The sequence below is a fragment of the Condylura cristata genome, unplaced genomic scaffold, assembly GCF_000260355.1.
Source record: "Condylura cristata isolate star-nosed mole 26May11 unplaced genomic scaffold, ConCri1.0 scaffold00007, whole genome shotgun sequence".
Lineage (NCBI taxonomy): Eukaryota > Metazoa > Chordata > Mammalia > Eulipotyphla > Talpidae > Condylura > Condylura cristata.
The window spans coordinates 61,847,007-61,863,635 of NW_004567108.1; the positions used below are offsets into that span (position 1 = coordinate 61,847,007).

The 16,629-nt window shown below is 35.6% G+C and overlaps 1 protein-coding gene across 1 annotated transcript in view; it reads left to right on the top strand.

The window, feature by feature from the left end:
• MAN2A1 (mannosidase, alpha, class 2A, member 1) overlaps positions 1–16,629 on the top strand; it is a 162,456-nt gene that overhangs the window by 32,568 nt on the left and 113,259 nt on the right. Inside the window, exon 4 of the mRNA XM_004678365.2 lies at positions 9,440–9,611. Within this exon, the coding sequence (XP_004678422.1) occupies positions 9,440–9,611 (172 nt within the window). The remainder of the gene's footprint in view (positions 1–9,439; positions 9,612–16,629) is intronic.

The following is a 16,629-nucleotide window of genomic DNA, read 5'->3' on the forward strand; positions in this document are numbered from 1 at the left end:
AAACCGGGCTTGTTTCCTGACCCTGGACTGGTTAAGGCAGATGTGGGTGAGATACCTGTAGGGAGGTGACTATGGCAGTGTTTATATTGATTTTGCTCTTTTCCTCTCAGATTTGTCTGGCCATGGGTCCCGGCCAGAAGGTGCTTTAGTCTTTGTGGAGGCTTTCAGGCCTTGCTTTGGGCCAATCCCTTTTGGGTTGACTTTTGCCCACGAGGGGATGGGTAACTTCAGGTGTTTGATTTAGAAGTTATATCCTTTGTGTTCCGTATTGTATATTTACTGTACTAAAATCCCTTTTCATTAAAGTTTTATATGTTTTGTCTTGTTGCCGCGGATGGCAAAACTCACTTAGAGCAGGCAGATTTTTGGGGCTTCAGGGGTGTCCCTCTCCCCCTGTCCTCTTACAGATTTGGGGAGCCCTGTAACACAAGGAACATTAGAAAATAATCCTCCCATGTGGTAGCACTGTAAAACAGAAGAGGCCTAGGCTCAAAAGTCACAGTGGAAAGTAATTTTCTTTTGTGCATTTTTTTTTTTTAAAGATTTATTTATTCATATGGAACTGGGGTACAGGCCAGAGATGCAGAGGGTGAGAGGATTCACCAGAGACAGAGTGGGGAGCAGAACAGGCAGATCGACAAAGTACACTGCTGAGGGGAGCAGCGGGCGGGTCAGGAGAGGTCTGCCGTGCCATGTGGTCACCTCTGGGGCAGGTGGGATCGAACTCATGTGGAAGTGGCTTTAGCGTCTCAGTGCTGTGCTTTAACCTGCTGCGCCACCAGGGAGGGCCTCTTTCGTGCATTTTTTAAGAATTCTTTTGTAGAATTTTTCAAATGAGTGGGGAGGATTTTTCAGCTTTTTAATTCATTTTGAGAAAACATATTTTTTGCATTTAGTATTATATAGTATTATATTTAATTAGCATTATAGTATTATTTAGTATTAAATTATTTTGTTTATGTATACTTGTACTTAAAGTAATGAATAAAAAAGAACAAAAAGTAGTGATGTGTCAAAAATATCCAACAGTGAGTTGGAATTTAGCCTACAAGTGAAAACAAAGCTTTATTTAGGGTCTTTAGGAGAATTGCAGTCTGGGAGTCACACATTTGTTTAACCAGAATAAGTGTTTAAATGTCTGGGGAAAATTGCAGATCTTATATTAAGTTGCCTACGACATGTTAAATAATCTTCAAAAGGATTGAAGAAAACGTGCAAAAGGAAGTGGTTACCATGTGTCAGTGCAGTAGTTTTTTTTTTTTTTTTTTTTAGCCAGTAGAATTTGTTCATTTCTTTGAGGAGTCTGGCCTCATTTCTCCAAACTCCTTAAATTCTAAATGTTAGATTGTTGGTTTAATGTTGATGATGTATGTACTTCTGAAAAACCCAGGTTACTGAGTGGTCAGTTTTGCATAAGTTCTAGTCCCCTAGTGGTCTCCCAATTGTATTTTATTATTCAATAAAATATAATAATATTCAAACCTATTTTATTATTACTATCATCATTAAGGTAGCACTGGTTGACAACACTATCTATGAATTTGAAATATAGTTTCCACCTCTTCAAGTGTGTGTTATACCACAATACCACTCCCACCACCAAGGCACCCATAGTTGCAACTTTATATTACATATTACCTTTATTGGTTTTGCCCAGCACATGCTCACCACCTGATGCACAAGAGCCAAAAAACCATGCTGCCTGCCAACCAGTTTAATGCAAGGTACCTGGCAGACTGGAGGCCAGGTTCTCAAATATTTCTCTCAGATGTTGGAACTTTGAGGCTTAATAAATACAGAAAATGCAAATTGATAGAACCTGATTGGCTACTTTCTGCTAAATCAGGTTCTCAAATCTCTCAGAGGTTGGGACTTTGGGGCTTAAGAATAAATATAGAAAATGTAAGTTGATAGAATCTGATTGGCCACTTTCTGGGGTACAGGCCTGAGATGCAGGGGCAGTGAGAGGACTCACCAGAGTGGGGAGCAAAACAGGCAAATTGACAGAGTACAATGCTGAGGGGAGCAGCGGGCAAGACAGAAGAGGTCTGCTGGGACATGTGGACCACCTCCGGGGCTGGAGATCAACTTGAAGCAGCTGCAGCTAGTTTGCTGTACTGCGTCCCAACCCTTGTACCACCAGGGAGGGCTCCAAATGATTCTGTTTCTTGTTGCCTGATGGATAGTAGCCAATTCAGCATATTTATCTGAATTTTGGGTTGTTAGTGTTGCCAGATTTAGCCAAAATATACTATATATACATGGGCTCACACATACATCAAACATATAACACACTTACACCAGCTGCTCAGTGGAATTTGAATTTCTGATAAACAATGACTAATTTTTTTCATTTAAATGTGTCCCAAAGATCATACGGAATGTACTTATGCCACACATTCATTTATTTATCTGAAAGTTACATTTAATTTTCTTTATTTTCTCTGACAATATTAATTTTTAAGAAAATGAAAGTATTTAATACTTTAATATTTTCATGACTCTTGACAATTGTAATATGGTTCCTTTTTAGATTGAAACATTCTTTGATTGTGATTTTTTAGGAGGATTTGTGGTCACGTAGCACGAATGGGAAGTTGGTGATCATTAAGCATTTCCTGTTTCCTCATTTCAATTACCTTTTTATATCTTTCAAGCCTGTATTTCAGAGCTGACCAGTGCACTGGTTATACAAATAATTGCTGATACTTAAGAGATTTAGTATGTTTCAGGTACTGTTCTGGGCACTTTCTATATACTAATTCCATTATTCTTAGCAACATTAGACAAAAGTCGTATTATTACCCTCATTTCACAGATGAGAAGAGGCTGAAGAGAGGATAAATAATTATGTTTGAGCCCAAGCTATTTTCCTCTGGAATCAGCATATTATTTAATATTGCCTCTTGCAGATAACATTTCTGAAACCACAGGCAGAACTTCTAGTATTATTAATCATGAGAGCTTTTTTTAACTGTAGTGCAATAGTAAACACCTCACCATAATATTTCATATCCTTTTTTCTTCTGATTTTTCTGATATGTCCTCATTGAAATGGATGTATCTGTCCTTAACTACTTCATTAGTACATGAGATGGTGAATGGTTTTCTTCATTGTTACATAATTTACAATTAGAAAGTAATTTAGAAGCACTATTTTCCAGTCCTTAACATGACTTCTAGAAACTTTGATAATTTGCCCTGTATTTTCCTGATCATAAAGATAGTGAGCCCTCTTACATTCTTGAAGAGGAACTCTTCAAAGGAAGTCATTTTTCTTTTACTTCTAACAATGTCTGCCTTATTGTAGGTAACTTTCATTATTTCAAAAACTAAGCTATGTTTGGGGGAGAATTACTAGGGCGAAGTACCCTCAGTCTGTGCAAGGAGATACTCATGGATGGAATCCTTAAGAGAGAAGCAATGTCAGCAAAGATTTAGAAATCATTTTGGAGGTTGATCTCACAATTGCAGGTATCAAGTATCAAGGTATGCAGGTCTTTTAAAGAGCACTTAGAAAAGCCATACGGTGGCATGTTGCAGTTGGATATTTATATATACAGCTGCAGGATGAACAGAATCTCAGGTCTCCTAACAGCAATGCAAACAGCTTCTTAGGGTGTGGGGTAAAATTTCCAGTGACAGCATCTTACATGGGTTCAAAAAGTGCTTATCTCAAACAATTAAATGGAAGTGAAACTGATATGCTTTGAAAATTATTAAGTGATACTGATGGAATCACCTGGAAAAAGTTTAGGTTATTTTGGAAACCTGAGTTCAAAGCATTTGAGAAGAATCAGCATGTTCTTAGGTCTCGAAAGACTCATCTTTGAAAAACTTCATTTTTGTCTTTGAACACTCCTTCTACTCTCTACTGAAAATTTTAGTCAGTTGCCAACTTTTCTTCATTTTTCATATTCTTGCCCTCTTATTTACCTCTTGTCTATTTCCACAGCAGAAGTAACAATTTCTAAGAATAATTTCCTGTATTCTTCTTTGCCTTTTTATTCTATTCTGTTCACATGTAGTACTGCTATTTCTGAAAGCACAAATCAGAAAACCTTAGCTGCTTCTCTCTGTTTGCAATAAAACAAAAATACATTAGAGGGATTTCAGTGACCAGGCCCCCACTTTTATTTTTTATTCCTTACCATCCTGTTACTAGGTAAGCACGTTGCAGCCACACTCAGCTGGGTCTGCTCCCTAAAATTGACGCACACCTTTAAGACTTAGTGTTTTTCCATATGTTCTTCCTGGTATTTGGAATGTCTACTTTTTACCTCTACCCAGATGATGACTAATCTAAGAATCTCTGTTCTTGCTTCTGGTAGAAATTTCCCATGTCTTTATTCCCACATATTTTATTCTTATTTTCACTGTATAACGTTTTTATTTAGCTTAGCCTTATTGTTATGCTTTTATTAGATGCATGCTTTATGTTTGAATGAGTAAACTAGAACAAAACATTAATTAAAACTCTTACAGTTTATCAGGAGGGAAAGCAAGCTTAACTTATAATAGAAGTATTGGAATTAAAGTTAATCAGCAGCATATTTGAGTTACGGTAATGATTAAGATTGCATGTGGCCCCTTAAATATAAGGAGGATTTGACAAGTGTTAAAAGAAGCCCGTTGATCATTTGTTGGTAGACAATATCTCCATTAATAAAACAAAGGAGTCTTTTTCTTATGACTTCTATTTGTATTTTTATAATTTGAGATATTAACATGGAAATTGCTTCAAGATTAAATTGCATTTTAAAATTTTATTTCTAAATAAATTATTTTTCACTGCAGTATTTTTGTTTTCCTAACAGTTGATACCTATTTAACTTTGGATGTGCAAACTAATTTGTGTAACAGCTGAAATCATAACAGCTTAACAATGATTTGAGGGGGTCTGTCTTCTTACGAATGGGTGTTTTAAATTATTTTGACTGATAGAACATTTTAAAATATAAATACGACGGAAACAAAGTTACTGAGCAAAGATTATTTGATTAGCATCAGAACAGACATTAGAGGTAATAGTATGTTTTTTTATTTTTTTTTAAATTTAATTTTACCTTTGATTTAATTTCTAGTTGAAGAAAGAAATTTGAATTTATGACATACATATTTTGACCATACATTTCATTCCTTCTGTCAATATCTGTCCGGTTATTGCTGCTGTAGGCTTTGTACCAGGAACTAAGTTCTTGAGAATTAACATGTTTGAACATCAAATTGCAGTGTGTTTCCAGTCCTAATTCTAAAATTTACAGGAACTGCAGCAGAAGAAAGAAGTACACAGAGGCCCTTATACCTAATGTCTAAAGTCTTAAAATTTTCAGATCAAAGAATGCATTACTAAAATAAGACAACTCCTTTCCTTTACCCTTGATAACAAACCCGGTGATTTAGAAGGCCAATTATGGGTTTAGATTGCTTTGACTCCAGTTGCTCAATAGGGTGTGATGGAGAGCTAGCCTATGGTACAGCCCAACCTCTTTTTAGAAGCCTGGCCAAGTCCTAAACTAGGAGTGATCTTGAGACATCCCAGTACTCTCTCTATACCTCTACAAACCAAATCCTTGAACTTATGCTCAGGCTAGGGCAAAGTCAACTGCTGTAACTGAGAAATGCCCACTATTGTTTCCATCCCCTTCTAGAAGATGGCGTACTTAGTGTGGTTTAGATACAGATTTCTGGACCCAATCTACTCAAAAGGGTAGGACAGGGAAGACTCTGGTGGGGCAAGTTGTTTGACCTGTGGATTTACTGTTTGGTAAGGAAAGAGTGGGATGAATGTCTCGTTAAGAGTCCAGGGCGCAGGATGGGTCACTCTTGTGCAGATACTAAAAGTGGTATTGTACATGTCCTTGAACAAAATAAAGCCGAGTGCTTCTTAAGAGGATCAGTACTTTTTCCATACCTCTACAAACGTAATCCTTGGGCTTTTGCTCAGGGGAGGGCAAGGTCAACTGCTATAACTGGGAAGGACTGAGAAATGCCCACTCCTCTAGGCATCAAAGTTGTGATTAAAATCCCAATTTAATAAAGTAAATTATATTTTGTGAGTGAATGAGTACTAGGCATGTACTTGTCCATATGCATTAGAAATAGTGTTTTCAACTTTATTAGCTTTGTATTTTAGAACTTAAATATTCCTTTAAATATTTAATGATAAAATACCTAATTTCAGTCCAGGCCTGCTTTATAGATACTTTGCTTAAAATATTTCACAAGCTATTTAAAATCATTCTTGGTTATTTATGGGTCATGATGTCATTTGGGTGGAAAAAAATAAGTTTAAAGTTATCTTAATGCTTTTCTAGTCTTGGTTCAGCCTTTCAGTGTATAAAAGGGAAGGGAAGAAAGACTGAATTGACCACTTAAATAAATCAGTTTGCAACTCATTGTCCTAAGATTATTAAATCTAGAAGTAGGAATAAAATTTTATGTTACAAATTCATCCCATAAAACCTTTTACAAAATACAGTCTTTCTTATTGGTCTTATGTTAATGTACAGTTGTACTTTTATAGTAATTTAGAGAAAGAGTCAATTCAGGTAAAAGACAATACTTGATTACTCTATTGTATGAGAGCAATAAAAACTAATTTACTGTTATATTTCTCAAAATTGAAACTTGTAAGAGGCTATCTTTCAGTTCATTCTTCATTAATCGTGCTATATTGTAGTAACATAGATGAGTTTTATGGAAGGTTTTTTAAGCTGACATCTCTGAACTTTTATTTTGGCTCACATAAATATCTTTGATATTTTTTCTTCATGATTGTTGAAGGGCAAATAAAGTATTAAAGGCAAAGTGGGCTAATCAGTCACTGTTATTCCAGTATAAGAACTTCTGTGATAGACTATTCTATGAATTGGTCTTAGTTCACAAATTATAAGTGATGAAAATAAATAATTTCTATTAAAAAAACCTTACTTATTAATATCTTCACAAAGATTATTCTTTTTTTTTTTTTTAAAGATTTATTTATTTATTCATACAGAACTGGGGTACAGGCCAGAGATGCGGAGGGTGAGAGGATTCACCAGAGACAGAGTGGGGAGCAGAACAGGCATATCTACAAAGTACACTGCTGAGGGGAGCAGCGGGCGGGTCAGGAGAGGTCTGCCACGCCATGTGGATCCCCTCTGGGGCAGGCAGGGATCAAACTCATGCGGAAGTGGCTCAAGCTTCTTAGTGCAGTGCTTTACCCCGCTGCGCCACCAGGGAGGGCCCCAAAGATTATTCTTAAATAATTTTTTTGTGCTAGATTACTAGTGCTGTATTACTAAGTTAGTTTTGGAGACTGTCTTCTGTTCACAGTTCTTTAATTTAGTTAATCGCAAAGTAGGGATTAGTTTTGACTTTTGCTAAAATTTAGAAAAAAGGTATATGTGATGTCCTGACAATATTTATTAGAGCCATGTAAGTAATTTGCATGGTCTTATTGAACATGGCGTGAACTATGGCGTGATTCAAAAACATTTTATTTATTTCAACTCATTTTTGTGATTTGAAGGTAGGCATACATTATAAATATTACTGTGATAATTTGGTAAAATAAATTCACACCACATTGCTATCTTTATTTTTGTATACTAGTAACACAAACTTATTTTTTTAGGACTGTATTGGTGTGTGAGGGTTGTCCTAACAGTTTCACAGACTGTTGAATCTAGAATTCCATAATCCAGATGCCAACTGTGTTGGTGTCTTGGGAGGGCCTCTCATCTTGGCTTGCAGATGGTTTCTTCTGTGTGTATCTATGTCCCTAATTGTCACTTTTTATGAAACCATATGGGGGCATACCTGGTGGTACAAAGAGTTAAGTCTCAGCATATTGGCAGCCATGGCAGCACAAGTTCTGTCTAGCCAGAGAGCTGATCCACATGGCTTAGCAGACCTCTCCTGTCTCTCCTGCTGCTCCCCTCAGCAGTGTATTTTAGTCAGTTCATCTGTTCTCTTCCACACTCTGTCTCTCGTGAATTCTCTCACCACCCTCCATCTCTGGCCTACAACCGTGCTCTGTATGCATAAATAAATGAAATAAATCTTAAAATTATTAAAATCACATTGGATTAGGTCCCACCTTTATAACCTCATTTTACCTTAATTACTTAAAGACTCTTCTTCCAAATACTGGTTCAGATATTTGTTATTTAAACTTAGATAAGTTTAATTGCTCAGGTAATATTCTTTGATGACAAGCCAGGATAGAATGCCCCGGATCAAAAAAGTCTTATAAAGAGTATTTTTGTACTGTATTTCTTTTTGACTCATGCTTGTTACTTGGTAAGATGCTCAGTAAATAGCTATGGAATGAGTGGTTTTCAGTGAAAGCAGGGGAGATGTACAGTCAGAAGTTCATATTTGCCTTGTCAAATAATTGTAGTGTCGTCTTCTGAATTTTATTATTTTTTGCTAGCAGTTATATAATGTACATTGAATATGTATTTCATTCCTTAATCATAGTCTAAAGCCATTTGGACACCTTATATTTTAGTCAACTCATGTGTTTGAGGGCTTGTAAAACAATCGAGCAACCCAACCTGGAAGAATAGAAACACAGTGTCTTCAGAAGGTCCCCTTTGCTTGTGACCAGTAGGTCGCACTCATCATGTTGCTTTAATCCTGTCAGATGTTTGACAGGATTAAAATGTTAAGATGTTAAAATTGTTTCTTTATAGCCAAATTGTAAATGTCTTAAATAAAATTTCCAGTTTACTTGAGTAGTATGAAATACCGAGTCATCAACATTTGCAATTTTCTTTTGAAAAAACTTTGCAGAGATGTGTATATATTTGTTGTTAGATTAGTGTCAGTTGGTCTTTTTGAAAGTGTAAAAGTGAAGTTTCCAGTACTAATGTATATTTGGGGGCAGAATTCTGTTTTTTCATATCCATGATAGTATTATAATTAATTGTTGCTCTGATTGACTTTTCAGTATAGCTTGCACTTAGAACTTCCTTTTTTTTAGTTTAATTTACTTAATGAGGGGGGAAGTTTAGATGTGGCATATGTAGATAAACATTTATTCTTGTTATGAGTACAGTCCTGCTAACTTGTTAACACTTGAGATTTTTTTTCAATTTAAAAAATTTTAAACTAGAGAAAAATTATAAAAAGATAGTATATTGAATTAACACTGATTGCTTAATATAAAACATGCTCTTTAGGTCTTAGATCATATTTTTCTTATTTCCATTTAAATTTTTGCAGTTTTCAGTGTTTATTTTTCTTTTTTGACATAGTTACTTTGTGATTTTCATGTTCATTCAAATTGAATATCACAAATTGAAAATATTTATTAAATTTAAAAAATATATCTTCATGTGAATGAAACATTTACAGATATCCAAAAGGTAATGCAATAAACTATGCTTGATTATAAATCAAATGTGAATCAGACCTTTATGGCATATTTATTTGTATCTTGATTTAGGTTGGTTGAAGACTTTTGATGAGTACTTTCGCGAGAAGACTCAGTATATTTTTAATAACATGGTTATTAAACTTAAAGAAGACTCCAGGAGGAAATTCATGTGGTCTGAGGTCTCCTATTTTTCAAAGTGGTGGGATACCATAGATAATCAGAAGAAAGATGTCGTTAAAAGGTTAGTTTCTGAATTTTTCTTTTGAAATTTGATAATATGAAACATTAACTCTACAGTGACATAGATGTTAAAATTTTAAAACATGTAGTTTTATATTTGTCACTTAAAATATTTCTTTACATACTTCTTTCACTGATTCATCACTGAAAAAATGACTTTTTAAAAATTACATTTAGTTATATTATGCATTTTTACATCACTTTTCTGCAATGTTTGATTTCTCCCACCACCAAGTTACTCATGAGTCATCATAATACTCTCTTGTGTTCTTCATGTCCTGTTTTAGTACTTCTCTCTCCTCGTCCCCTGCTGAATGTCTCCAATTTATAATTGCCTGCTAGTATTATCTCCCCCCCCACCACCAATTCCTTGTTTAGTTTCCCTACATTGCTCCAATAAGTGAAAACACCATTATTGTCTTTTTTCCTTCTGACTTATTTCATTGAGTATAATCCCCTCCAACTCATCCCTGTTGCTGCAAATGGCATGAGTTTATTTTTTTGATTGGTGAGTACTACATCTTCTTGATCCATTCACCAGTTTTTAGGCATATAGGTTGTTTCTGTATCTTAGCTATTGTAAATAGTGTTGCAATAAACATAGATATGCAAGTTTCCTTTTGAATAAATGTTCTTGTGTCCTTTAACTAGATGTCTAGGAATGGAATTGCTGGGTCCATATGGTTACTCCATTTGAAAAAATGAGGATATCCTTTTGTTACAGCTATGTCCTGGAAATTGACTTATGGAATTAGTGGGTTTGAATATTTTAGAAGTTTTCCAAGGAATTAATGGGTTTGAATATTTTAGAAGTTTTCCAAGCATTTAATCAAAGTGACTCCTACAGATGTTGTTTCAGTGTATTATTTATATAGTCAGTGAACCAATTTCTCCGCCCATTGACTATTATTTTTTCTAAACCTTGACCAATTTGATAATTGAGAATTTTAATTTGTATTTTTATTTAGTGATATAAAAAATGCATACTTTTTCAATGAAGCAGGCAGAACTTTGTGTATTGCTTGACTGTGTATTTGTTTATTCATTTGTAAGAACAGTTACTTATACACCAATGTTTATTTTTCCTTTAGTTTTAACTTTTCTGTCATATATAAAATACAGAGCTCAAATAATGGTCCTTTCTTCCCTAATTTAGTCTTTGCCCTTCACTTTAATATATCAATGTGGTGTGATGGAAGTTTATGTTCAAATCGCAGTTTCCAGTAGTTTAAGGATTATTTTAGCATGGATTGCTTTCTTTTGTTTAAGATTGCATATATAGTATTCTGTACTTTACAAATGCTAATCTTTGCAACAACCCTGTGAATTAAGTACAGTGGTGATCTTCATTTTGCAGATAAGGACACTACTAGCCCAGAGGCACACTCTTGGACAGGAATAGCATAGGGTTCAGCTCCAGAGGCTATTCCCTTGTTTTTTGGGGCTGCTTCTCTGAGATTCACATAAGCCATTTTTTGCTCCTGATTTTAAGTGCCATCTATATTATATTTAGATAATCATTGTTTCTGTCTTTTTTTTTTTTATCTCTTTCATGAACTTTCTCTTTGAATACAATTGTTAGACCTTTATGTTATTAACTGACAGTTTAAATCTTGCCTTGTCTTTATTGAAAATTTCTTCTGGTGAGTGACCATTGATTTTCTATAAGAATATTAGAATTACTTTGTTAAATTCTTCCCAGTCTATTAAAAAAAAGATTTTGATGAAATGCGTATACAGATTTAAAGGTAATTTGAGGAGAATTAGTTTTCCATTATTATATTTTGGGATTTTTTTTTTTCAAAGTCTATAGCATGATTTCAAAAAAGCTTATAAGACTGATCGAAAGGTACCACAATTGAAGTTCTATAGGCTCTTGGAGTAACAGATGGACCAAAGTCCATGCTGCACTCAGAGAGACTACCTACTCTTCACTCTAATGGCATGTGACAGAGTTGTCAAGAGTCTTCCAATTATTCAAGATAAGCTGGAATTCCAAAATGTTATGTAAAATAGCTTGACTTTTTAAATTTAAATGTTAGCTAATTTAGGTTAACACCACATTGCGCTTGTGTACACCCACACACAACCAAACAGAATCCTTAAGCAACCTAGCTTTTTGCAACCTTTTAAAAATTAAGAACTGGCCTATAAAAACCTTAAGATGCTGGTGTTGTCCTAGAGGTTGTTCTTTGATCAAGTGTTAACATTACTTGTGTTTTAGGCCTTCTATTACTCTTCTAGTACTGTTGATAACTCATATTTTCAATCAAAATTATAAATAGAGATGTTATTGAGATTGATCAGATTTTTTTTTTTTTTTAAGATTTATTTATTTGTGCATACAGAACTGGGGTACAGGCCAGAGGCTCAGGGGCGGCGAGAGGCTTCACCAGAGACAGAGTGGGGAACAGAACAGGCAGATTGACGAAGTACACTGCTGAGGGGAGCAGCGGGCGGGTCAGGAGAGGTCTGCCATGCCATGTGGTCACCTCCGGGGCAGGCGGGAATCGAACTCATGCAGAAGCAGCTTTAGATTCTCAGTGCTGTGCTTTAACCCGCTGCGCCACCAGGAAGGGCCGAGATTGATCAGATTTTAAGGCTGTCACAGGTGTAGTTTTGTTTATTATTTGGGAATCTGATTTTTTTTTCTTTATCTTGATTAGGTTGGTGAAAGCTGTTACTCATTTGTGTGATTCTTTTTTGTGTGTGTGTGTCTCTTCTAGGTTACAGAAAACTGTATTTTATAGGTTTTTAGTCTTGAGCTGTTTTGTTCACTAATTCCTTTTGTTTTCACCAATGCAAAATGAATTAGTTTATTTTAATAAGGAACACCTCTGAATGCTTGCTTTTTTATTGTCCTCTAGCTTTCAGATTTTTTTATATGTCATTTTTTCATTATTGTGTTTTTGCTACATATTCTATAGCTGTTTATTACTGTTTTCTCTGAATATGGTATGTTAGGAAAATAATTGTAATTTCCAAGTATTATTTTATTTCTCCCATTTATACTTTTGATGTTAAGAAATTATTTTCATGCCTTAATTTAATCAAGCACAATTATTATTAAGACTTTTTTAATCTCTCTTTTGTAGCTTAATGTGTGATCAGTATTAGGGAGCCTTCTAGAGCCTTCTAGTACTTGAAAAGAAGAAAAGTCTTGCAGCTTGTAGATTTTGGTGGATATCTGCTATGTTGGTATTATGATGACTTTTCATCTGTGCATAGTCAGTTCTGCTGTACTGCAACATATACATACTTAAAACCACTATGTTACACAAAATTGCATAATATAAAAAGCACAGTGGATTTTATAGAATATGAATAGGATACAGATCTAGAAAATTTGTTAACTATACACAGAAGCAAAAGATGACACTAATAAAGATGCTAGCTCTGTTTTACACATAGACATGGTTAAAAAGTTTAAAAGTTTTTCAGTAAGTAAAAGACTTGAAAATTTACTTGTGGAAGTGGGCTTTTGGGGGTAAATATTGTGAAATTTTGCCAAGTGGTGGAAAGTGGGCTTTGACATAAAATTTGTTGGAAAATCATTGAGCTGATGTGAAACTGTGCCACTCTTAACACATACAGCACACTAACAGTGGATGGAGGGAGCCAATGCAGTTTGAGGGTGTGTGTAGTCTTGTGTGTCCTGACATCACTGGGTTCAGCTGGGTTCTGCTTCACTTACTGTTTCTTAGGGATGTAACTTCACATAAGCAGTGTGAAACTTTTCTCCTAATATAATCAATTGCTTTGGAACAGTTTTATTTTATTATTATTTTTTTAAAGATTTATTCATTTTATTTATATAGAACTGGGGTATAGGCCAGAGATGCGCAGGGTGAGAGGATTCACCAGAGACAGAGTGAGGAGCGGAACAGGAAGATAGATGAAGTACACTGCTGAGGGGAGCAGCGGGCGGCCCAGGAGAGGTCTGCCTCACCATGTGGATCTCCTCAGGGCCAGGCGGGGATCGAGCTCATGCGGAAGTGGTTTCAGCTTCTTACTGCAGTGCTTTAACCTGCTGCCCCACCAGGGAGGGCCCAAGAACAGTTTTATTTTTTATAGCAGAACTGACTGTACTTATTTTTGCTTCTAGTGATGATTTTCCAATTAACTTCCTGTTTTCTTTAGGTATTTTATTATTTTTAATTTAGTACAAACCTGATCTTTGTTTCCTTCATTATTAGCCTATTTTTTCCTGAATATCTGCTGTAGGGGCAGACCTGTAAGGTTCTAGGCACGTCTGGCCAGGATATTTCTTTATCCTGAGAGGTACACCTCCTCACACATAGTGTACACAGGTAGTGAGAGGGAACTGGTAGAGTACCAAGGGTTGTATGTGTGAAATTGTAAATTGTATCATTCATTATTGATAGAGTACCATTTTTCTCTTTCTAATGACTAATATTACCATCACTATCACTCTCTTGTTTATTTGGATTTGCCTTATCTGTGCTGCCCTTTTTACTTTATGGGCATCAATTTAGAGTGGTAGTTCAAATGACTGCCCATTGGCGCCAGGCTTCATAGATTAAAATCCTGACTTCTCCATCTACTGTGTGACCTTATACAAGTTGGTTAATCTTTTTGTGGTTTATTTTCTTCATTTTTCCAGTGGGTTTAATATTAGAATCCACTTTATTTGGCTTTTATGAGGAAAATGAATATAAATAGGATGGTTAGCATAGTGTCTGTCACATTTTATGTCCTTAATAATAATTTAACTTTTATTCGCCACTTTGAATATTTCTTTTGCATATGGAATACAGATTTCAGTCTAAGTTACCTTGAGAGTCTTTATCTTTTGATAGGAGACCTTAGGTATAAAATGACTATTTTATATGCTCAAAAAGCTTCCTTTGTAATGCTTCAGTGAAAATAACCTTTGCTTCTCATCCCTGGTCCTTATCTATGTTTTTAGGAGTTTTAAATTTTTATCTACAAACATTCTAAACTTTTATAACCTGTCTAGGTAAATATTACTAATTATTAAATTTTCCATGTTATTATTTTAAAGATTTATTTATTTATGCATGCATGCAAGAACTACATACAGGCTAGAGTTGCAGGTAGGTGAGAGGATTCACCAGAGAGAGAGAGTGGGGAACAGAACAGGTAGATTGACTGAGTTACACTACTGGGGTGAACAGTGGGTGGGACAGGAGAGGTATGCTGTGCCATATGGGTCACCTCCCTGGCCGGAGAATCCAACTCATGCTGCAGTGGCTACGGATAGTTTCCTCGTGCTTTATTTAACCTGTATGCCACCAGGTTAAAGCACCAGATAGGAGGCCTCCATTTATATTATTATTTTTAATGTATTTACTTATTTTTGCACAGAATAACTGGGGTATAAGCCTGTAGTGGAGCGGGTAGAAGGATTCACCAGAGTCAGAATGGGGAAAAGAACAGGCAGATCTACTGAAATACACTGCCGAGGGGAGCAGCAGGCAGGTCAGGTCAAGAGACATCTGTAGTGGCTGGGATAGAGCTCAGGCCTTTGTGATGATAGCACCAAGACTTAACCCATAATCTACCAGAGAGAGCTTCCATCTGTTATTTAAAAAAAGTTCTTGAACTTTGTTTTATGCTTACTAGTTACTGCTTTGATATTGTTGTTTTAGAGTTTAATATTATCGTGTCGCTAGTCTCTTTTGCATATGCATTTTAATTTTGATTTATTTGGCATGTTTACTACATTTTGGAAGATTTTGCTCAGGGATTCCCTCCCTGATTCTAATTATGTCTTAAAAAATTACTCTGTAGTTTTGTTATCTTGTTGTCTATAAATCCAAATGTTTTCCCCTTATTGAAATTTGAGTATTAACAGCTATATCTACACATAACATTTGTTCCATAACAGAATATAACTCATCTGAAAATAACTTCTTTTCGATACTTTTTCTCATTTTACCTGATTTTCTTTTGGGAAGTAGTCTGTCCCAGACAGAAGTCAGGCCCTATCGCTGATAGGTAAACTATGTTTGAGTCAATATATTACTCCCAGAGTTTTGACTAAAGTGAAGTGAGGTAAACAGATAGGATTTAGTTAAGCAGCCTTGCAGGTCATCCATTCCTCACAGCATTGGTGATTTTGCAGAACTACCTGCCTGTGATATGGTTCCTGTGCCCCATTATCTTTCATTTTTCTTCGGCCTTCTGTTAAACATGGTTTTTTAGTCCACCTTCAAGTCTGTGTGTCTGGGGCAGTTAGTTCCCCAGTCCACTTCAGAGTGTTGCTTCTATACAAGAAAACTACCTGTTAGATTTTCCTCAGATCTTTTATTGAATAGCTGAATTTTGGAGATTGAATGACCATCAGGGAGAGTTGGGGTGGATGCCAAGTTTTGTGTTGTATGTGGGCAGGTAGGGCTGTGACCTGTCTGATGGTGCATTACTCTGTGTAGGAAAGAATACAGTCATCTCAGAAGGACTCTTTTCCTGCTGTTTGCTCCTTTTTAGGAAGGCTAGACTGTGCATAGTCTCATCTTGATACAATTGCATTATTGAGTTGCTGTGTCCAACAGTTGGGCTAGGAATGGAGAGGCTCCTATTGGATGTAGGCTCAGAAAGTGATTGGGACTGTGGCCAGCATCTGTCCCAAGATTCTATTTTGCTTCAGCCATTAACCCTCCAGGTTAGGGACTATTGCCAGAATCTCTCAGAATCTTCTTTTTATAATTTGGTACTCAATGAGGGTAGTTGGAGATAGGAAAGCAGATTAGAATTTAGTTTTCAAACTTTTGGCTTTACTTAAGCTCCATTTGATTAGTATTGTTTTGGTAATGACAAGTAATCTGGAATATAGGTCCAATCCTTAATGATATAGTTTTGCTTGAGGAAAAAATTGTTCCATAGTGACATTAGGGCAGATGCATTGCTTTGGTCAAGTTTTGCTAAAGCTCTTTCCCTTCTAGCTGTAAGTATTCACTGTTATTCATTCATCACATTTGTCTGTGCAACAAAGATGATAGCATTTTCCTCCTACTTAAAAGAAATATTTTTAGGCC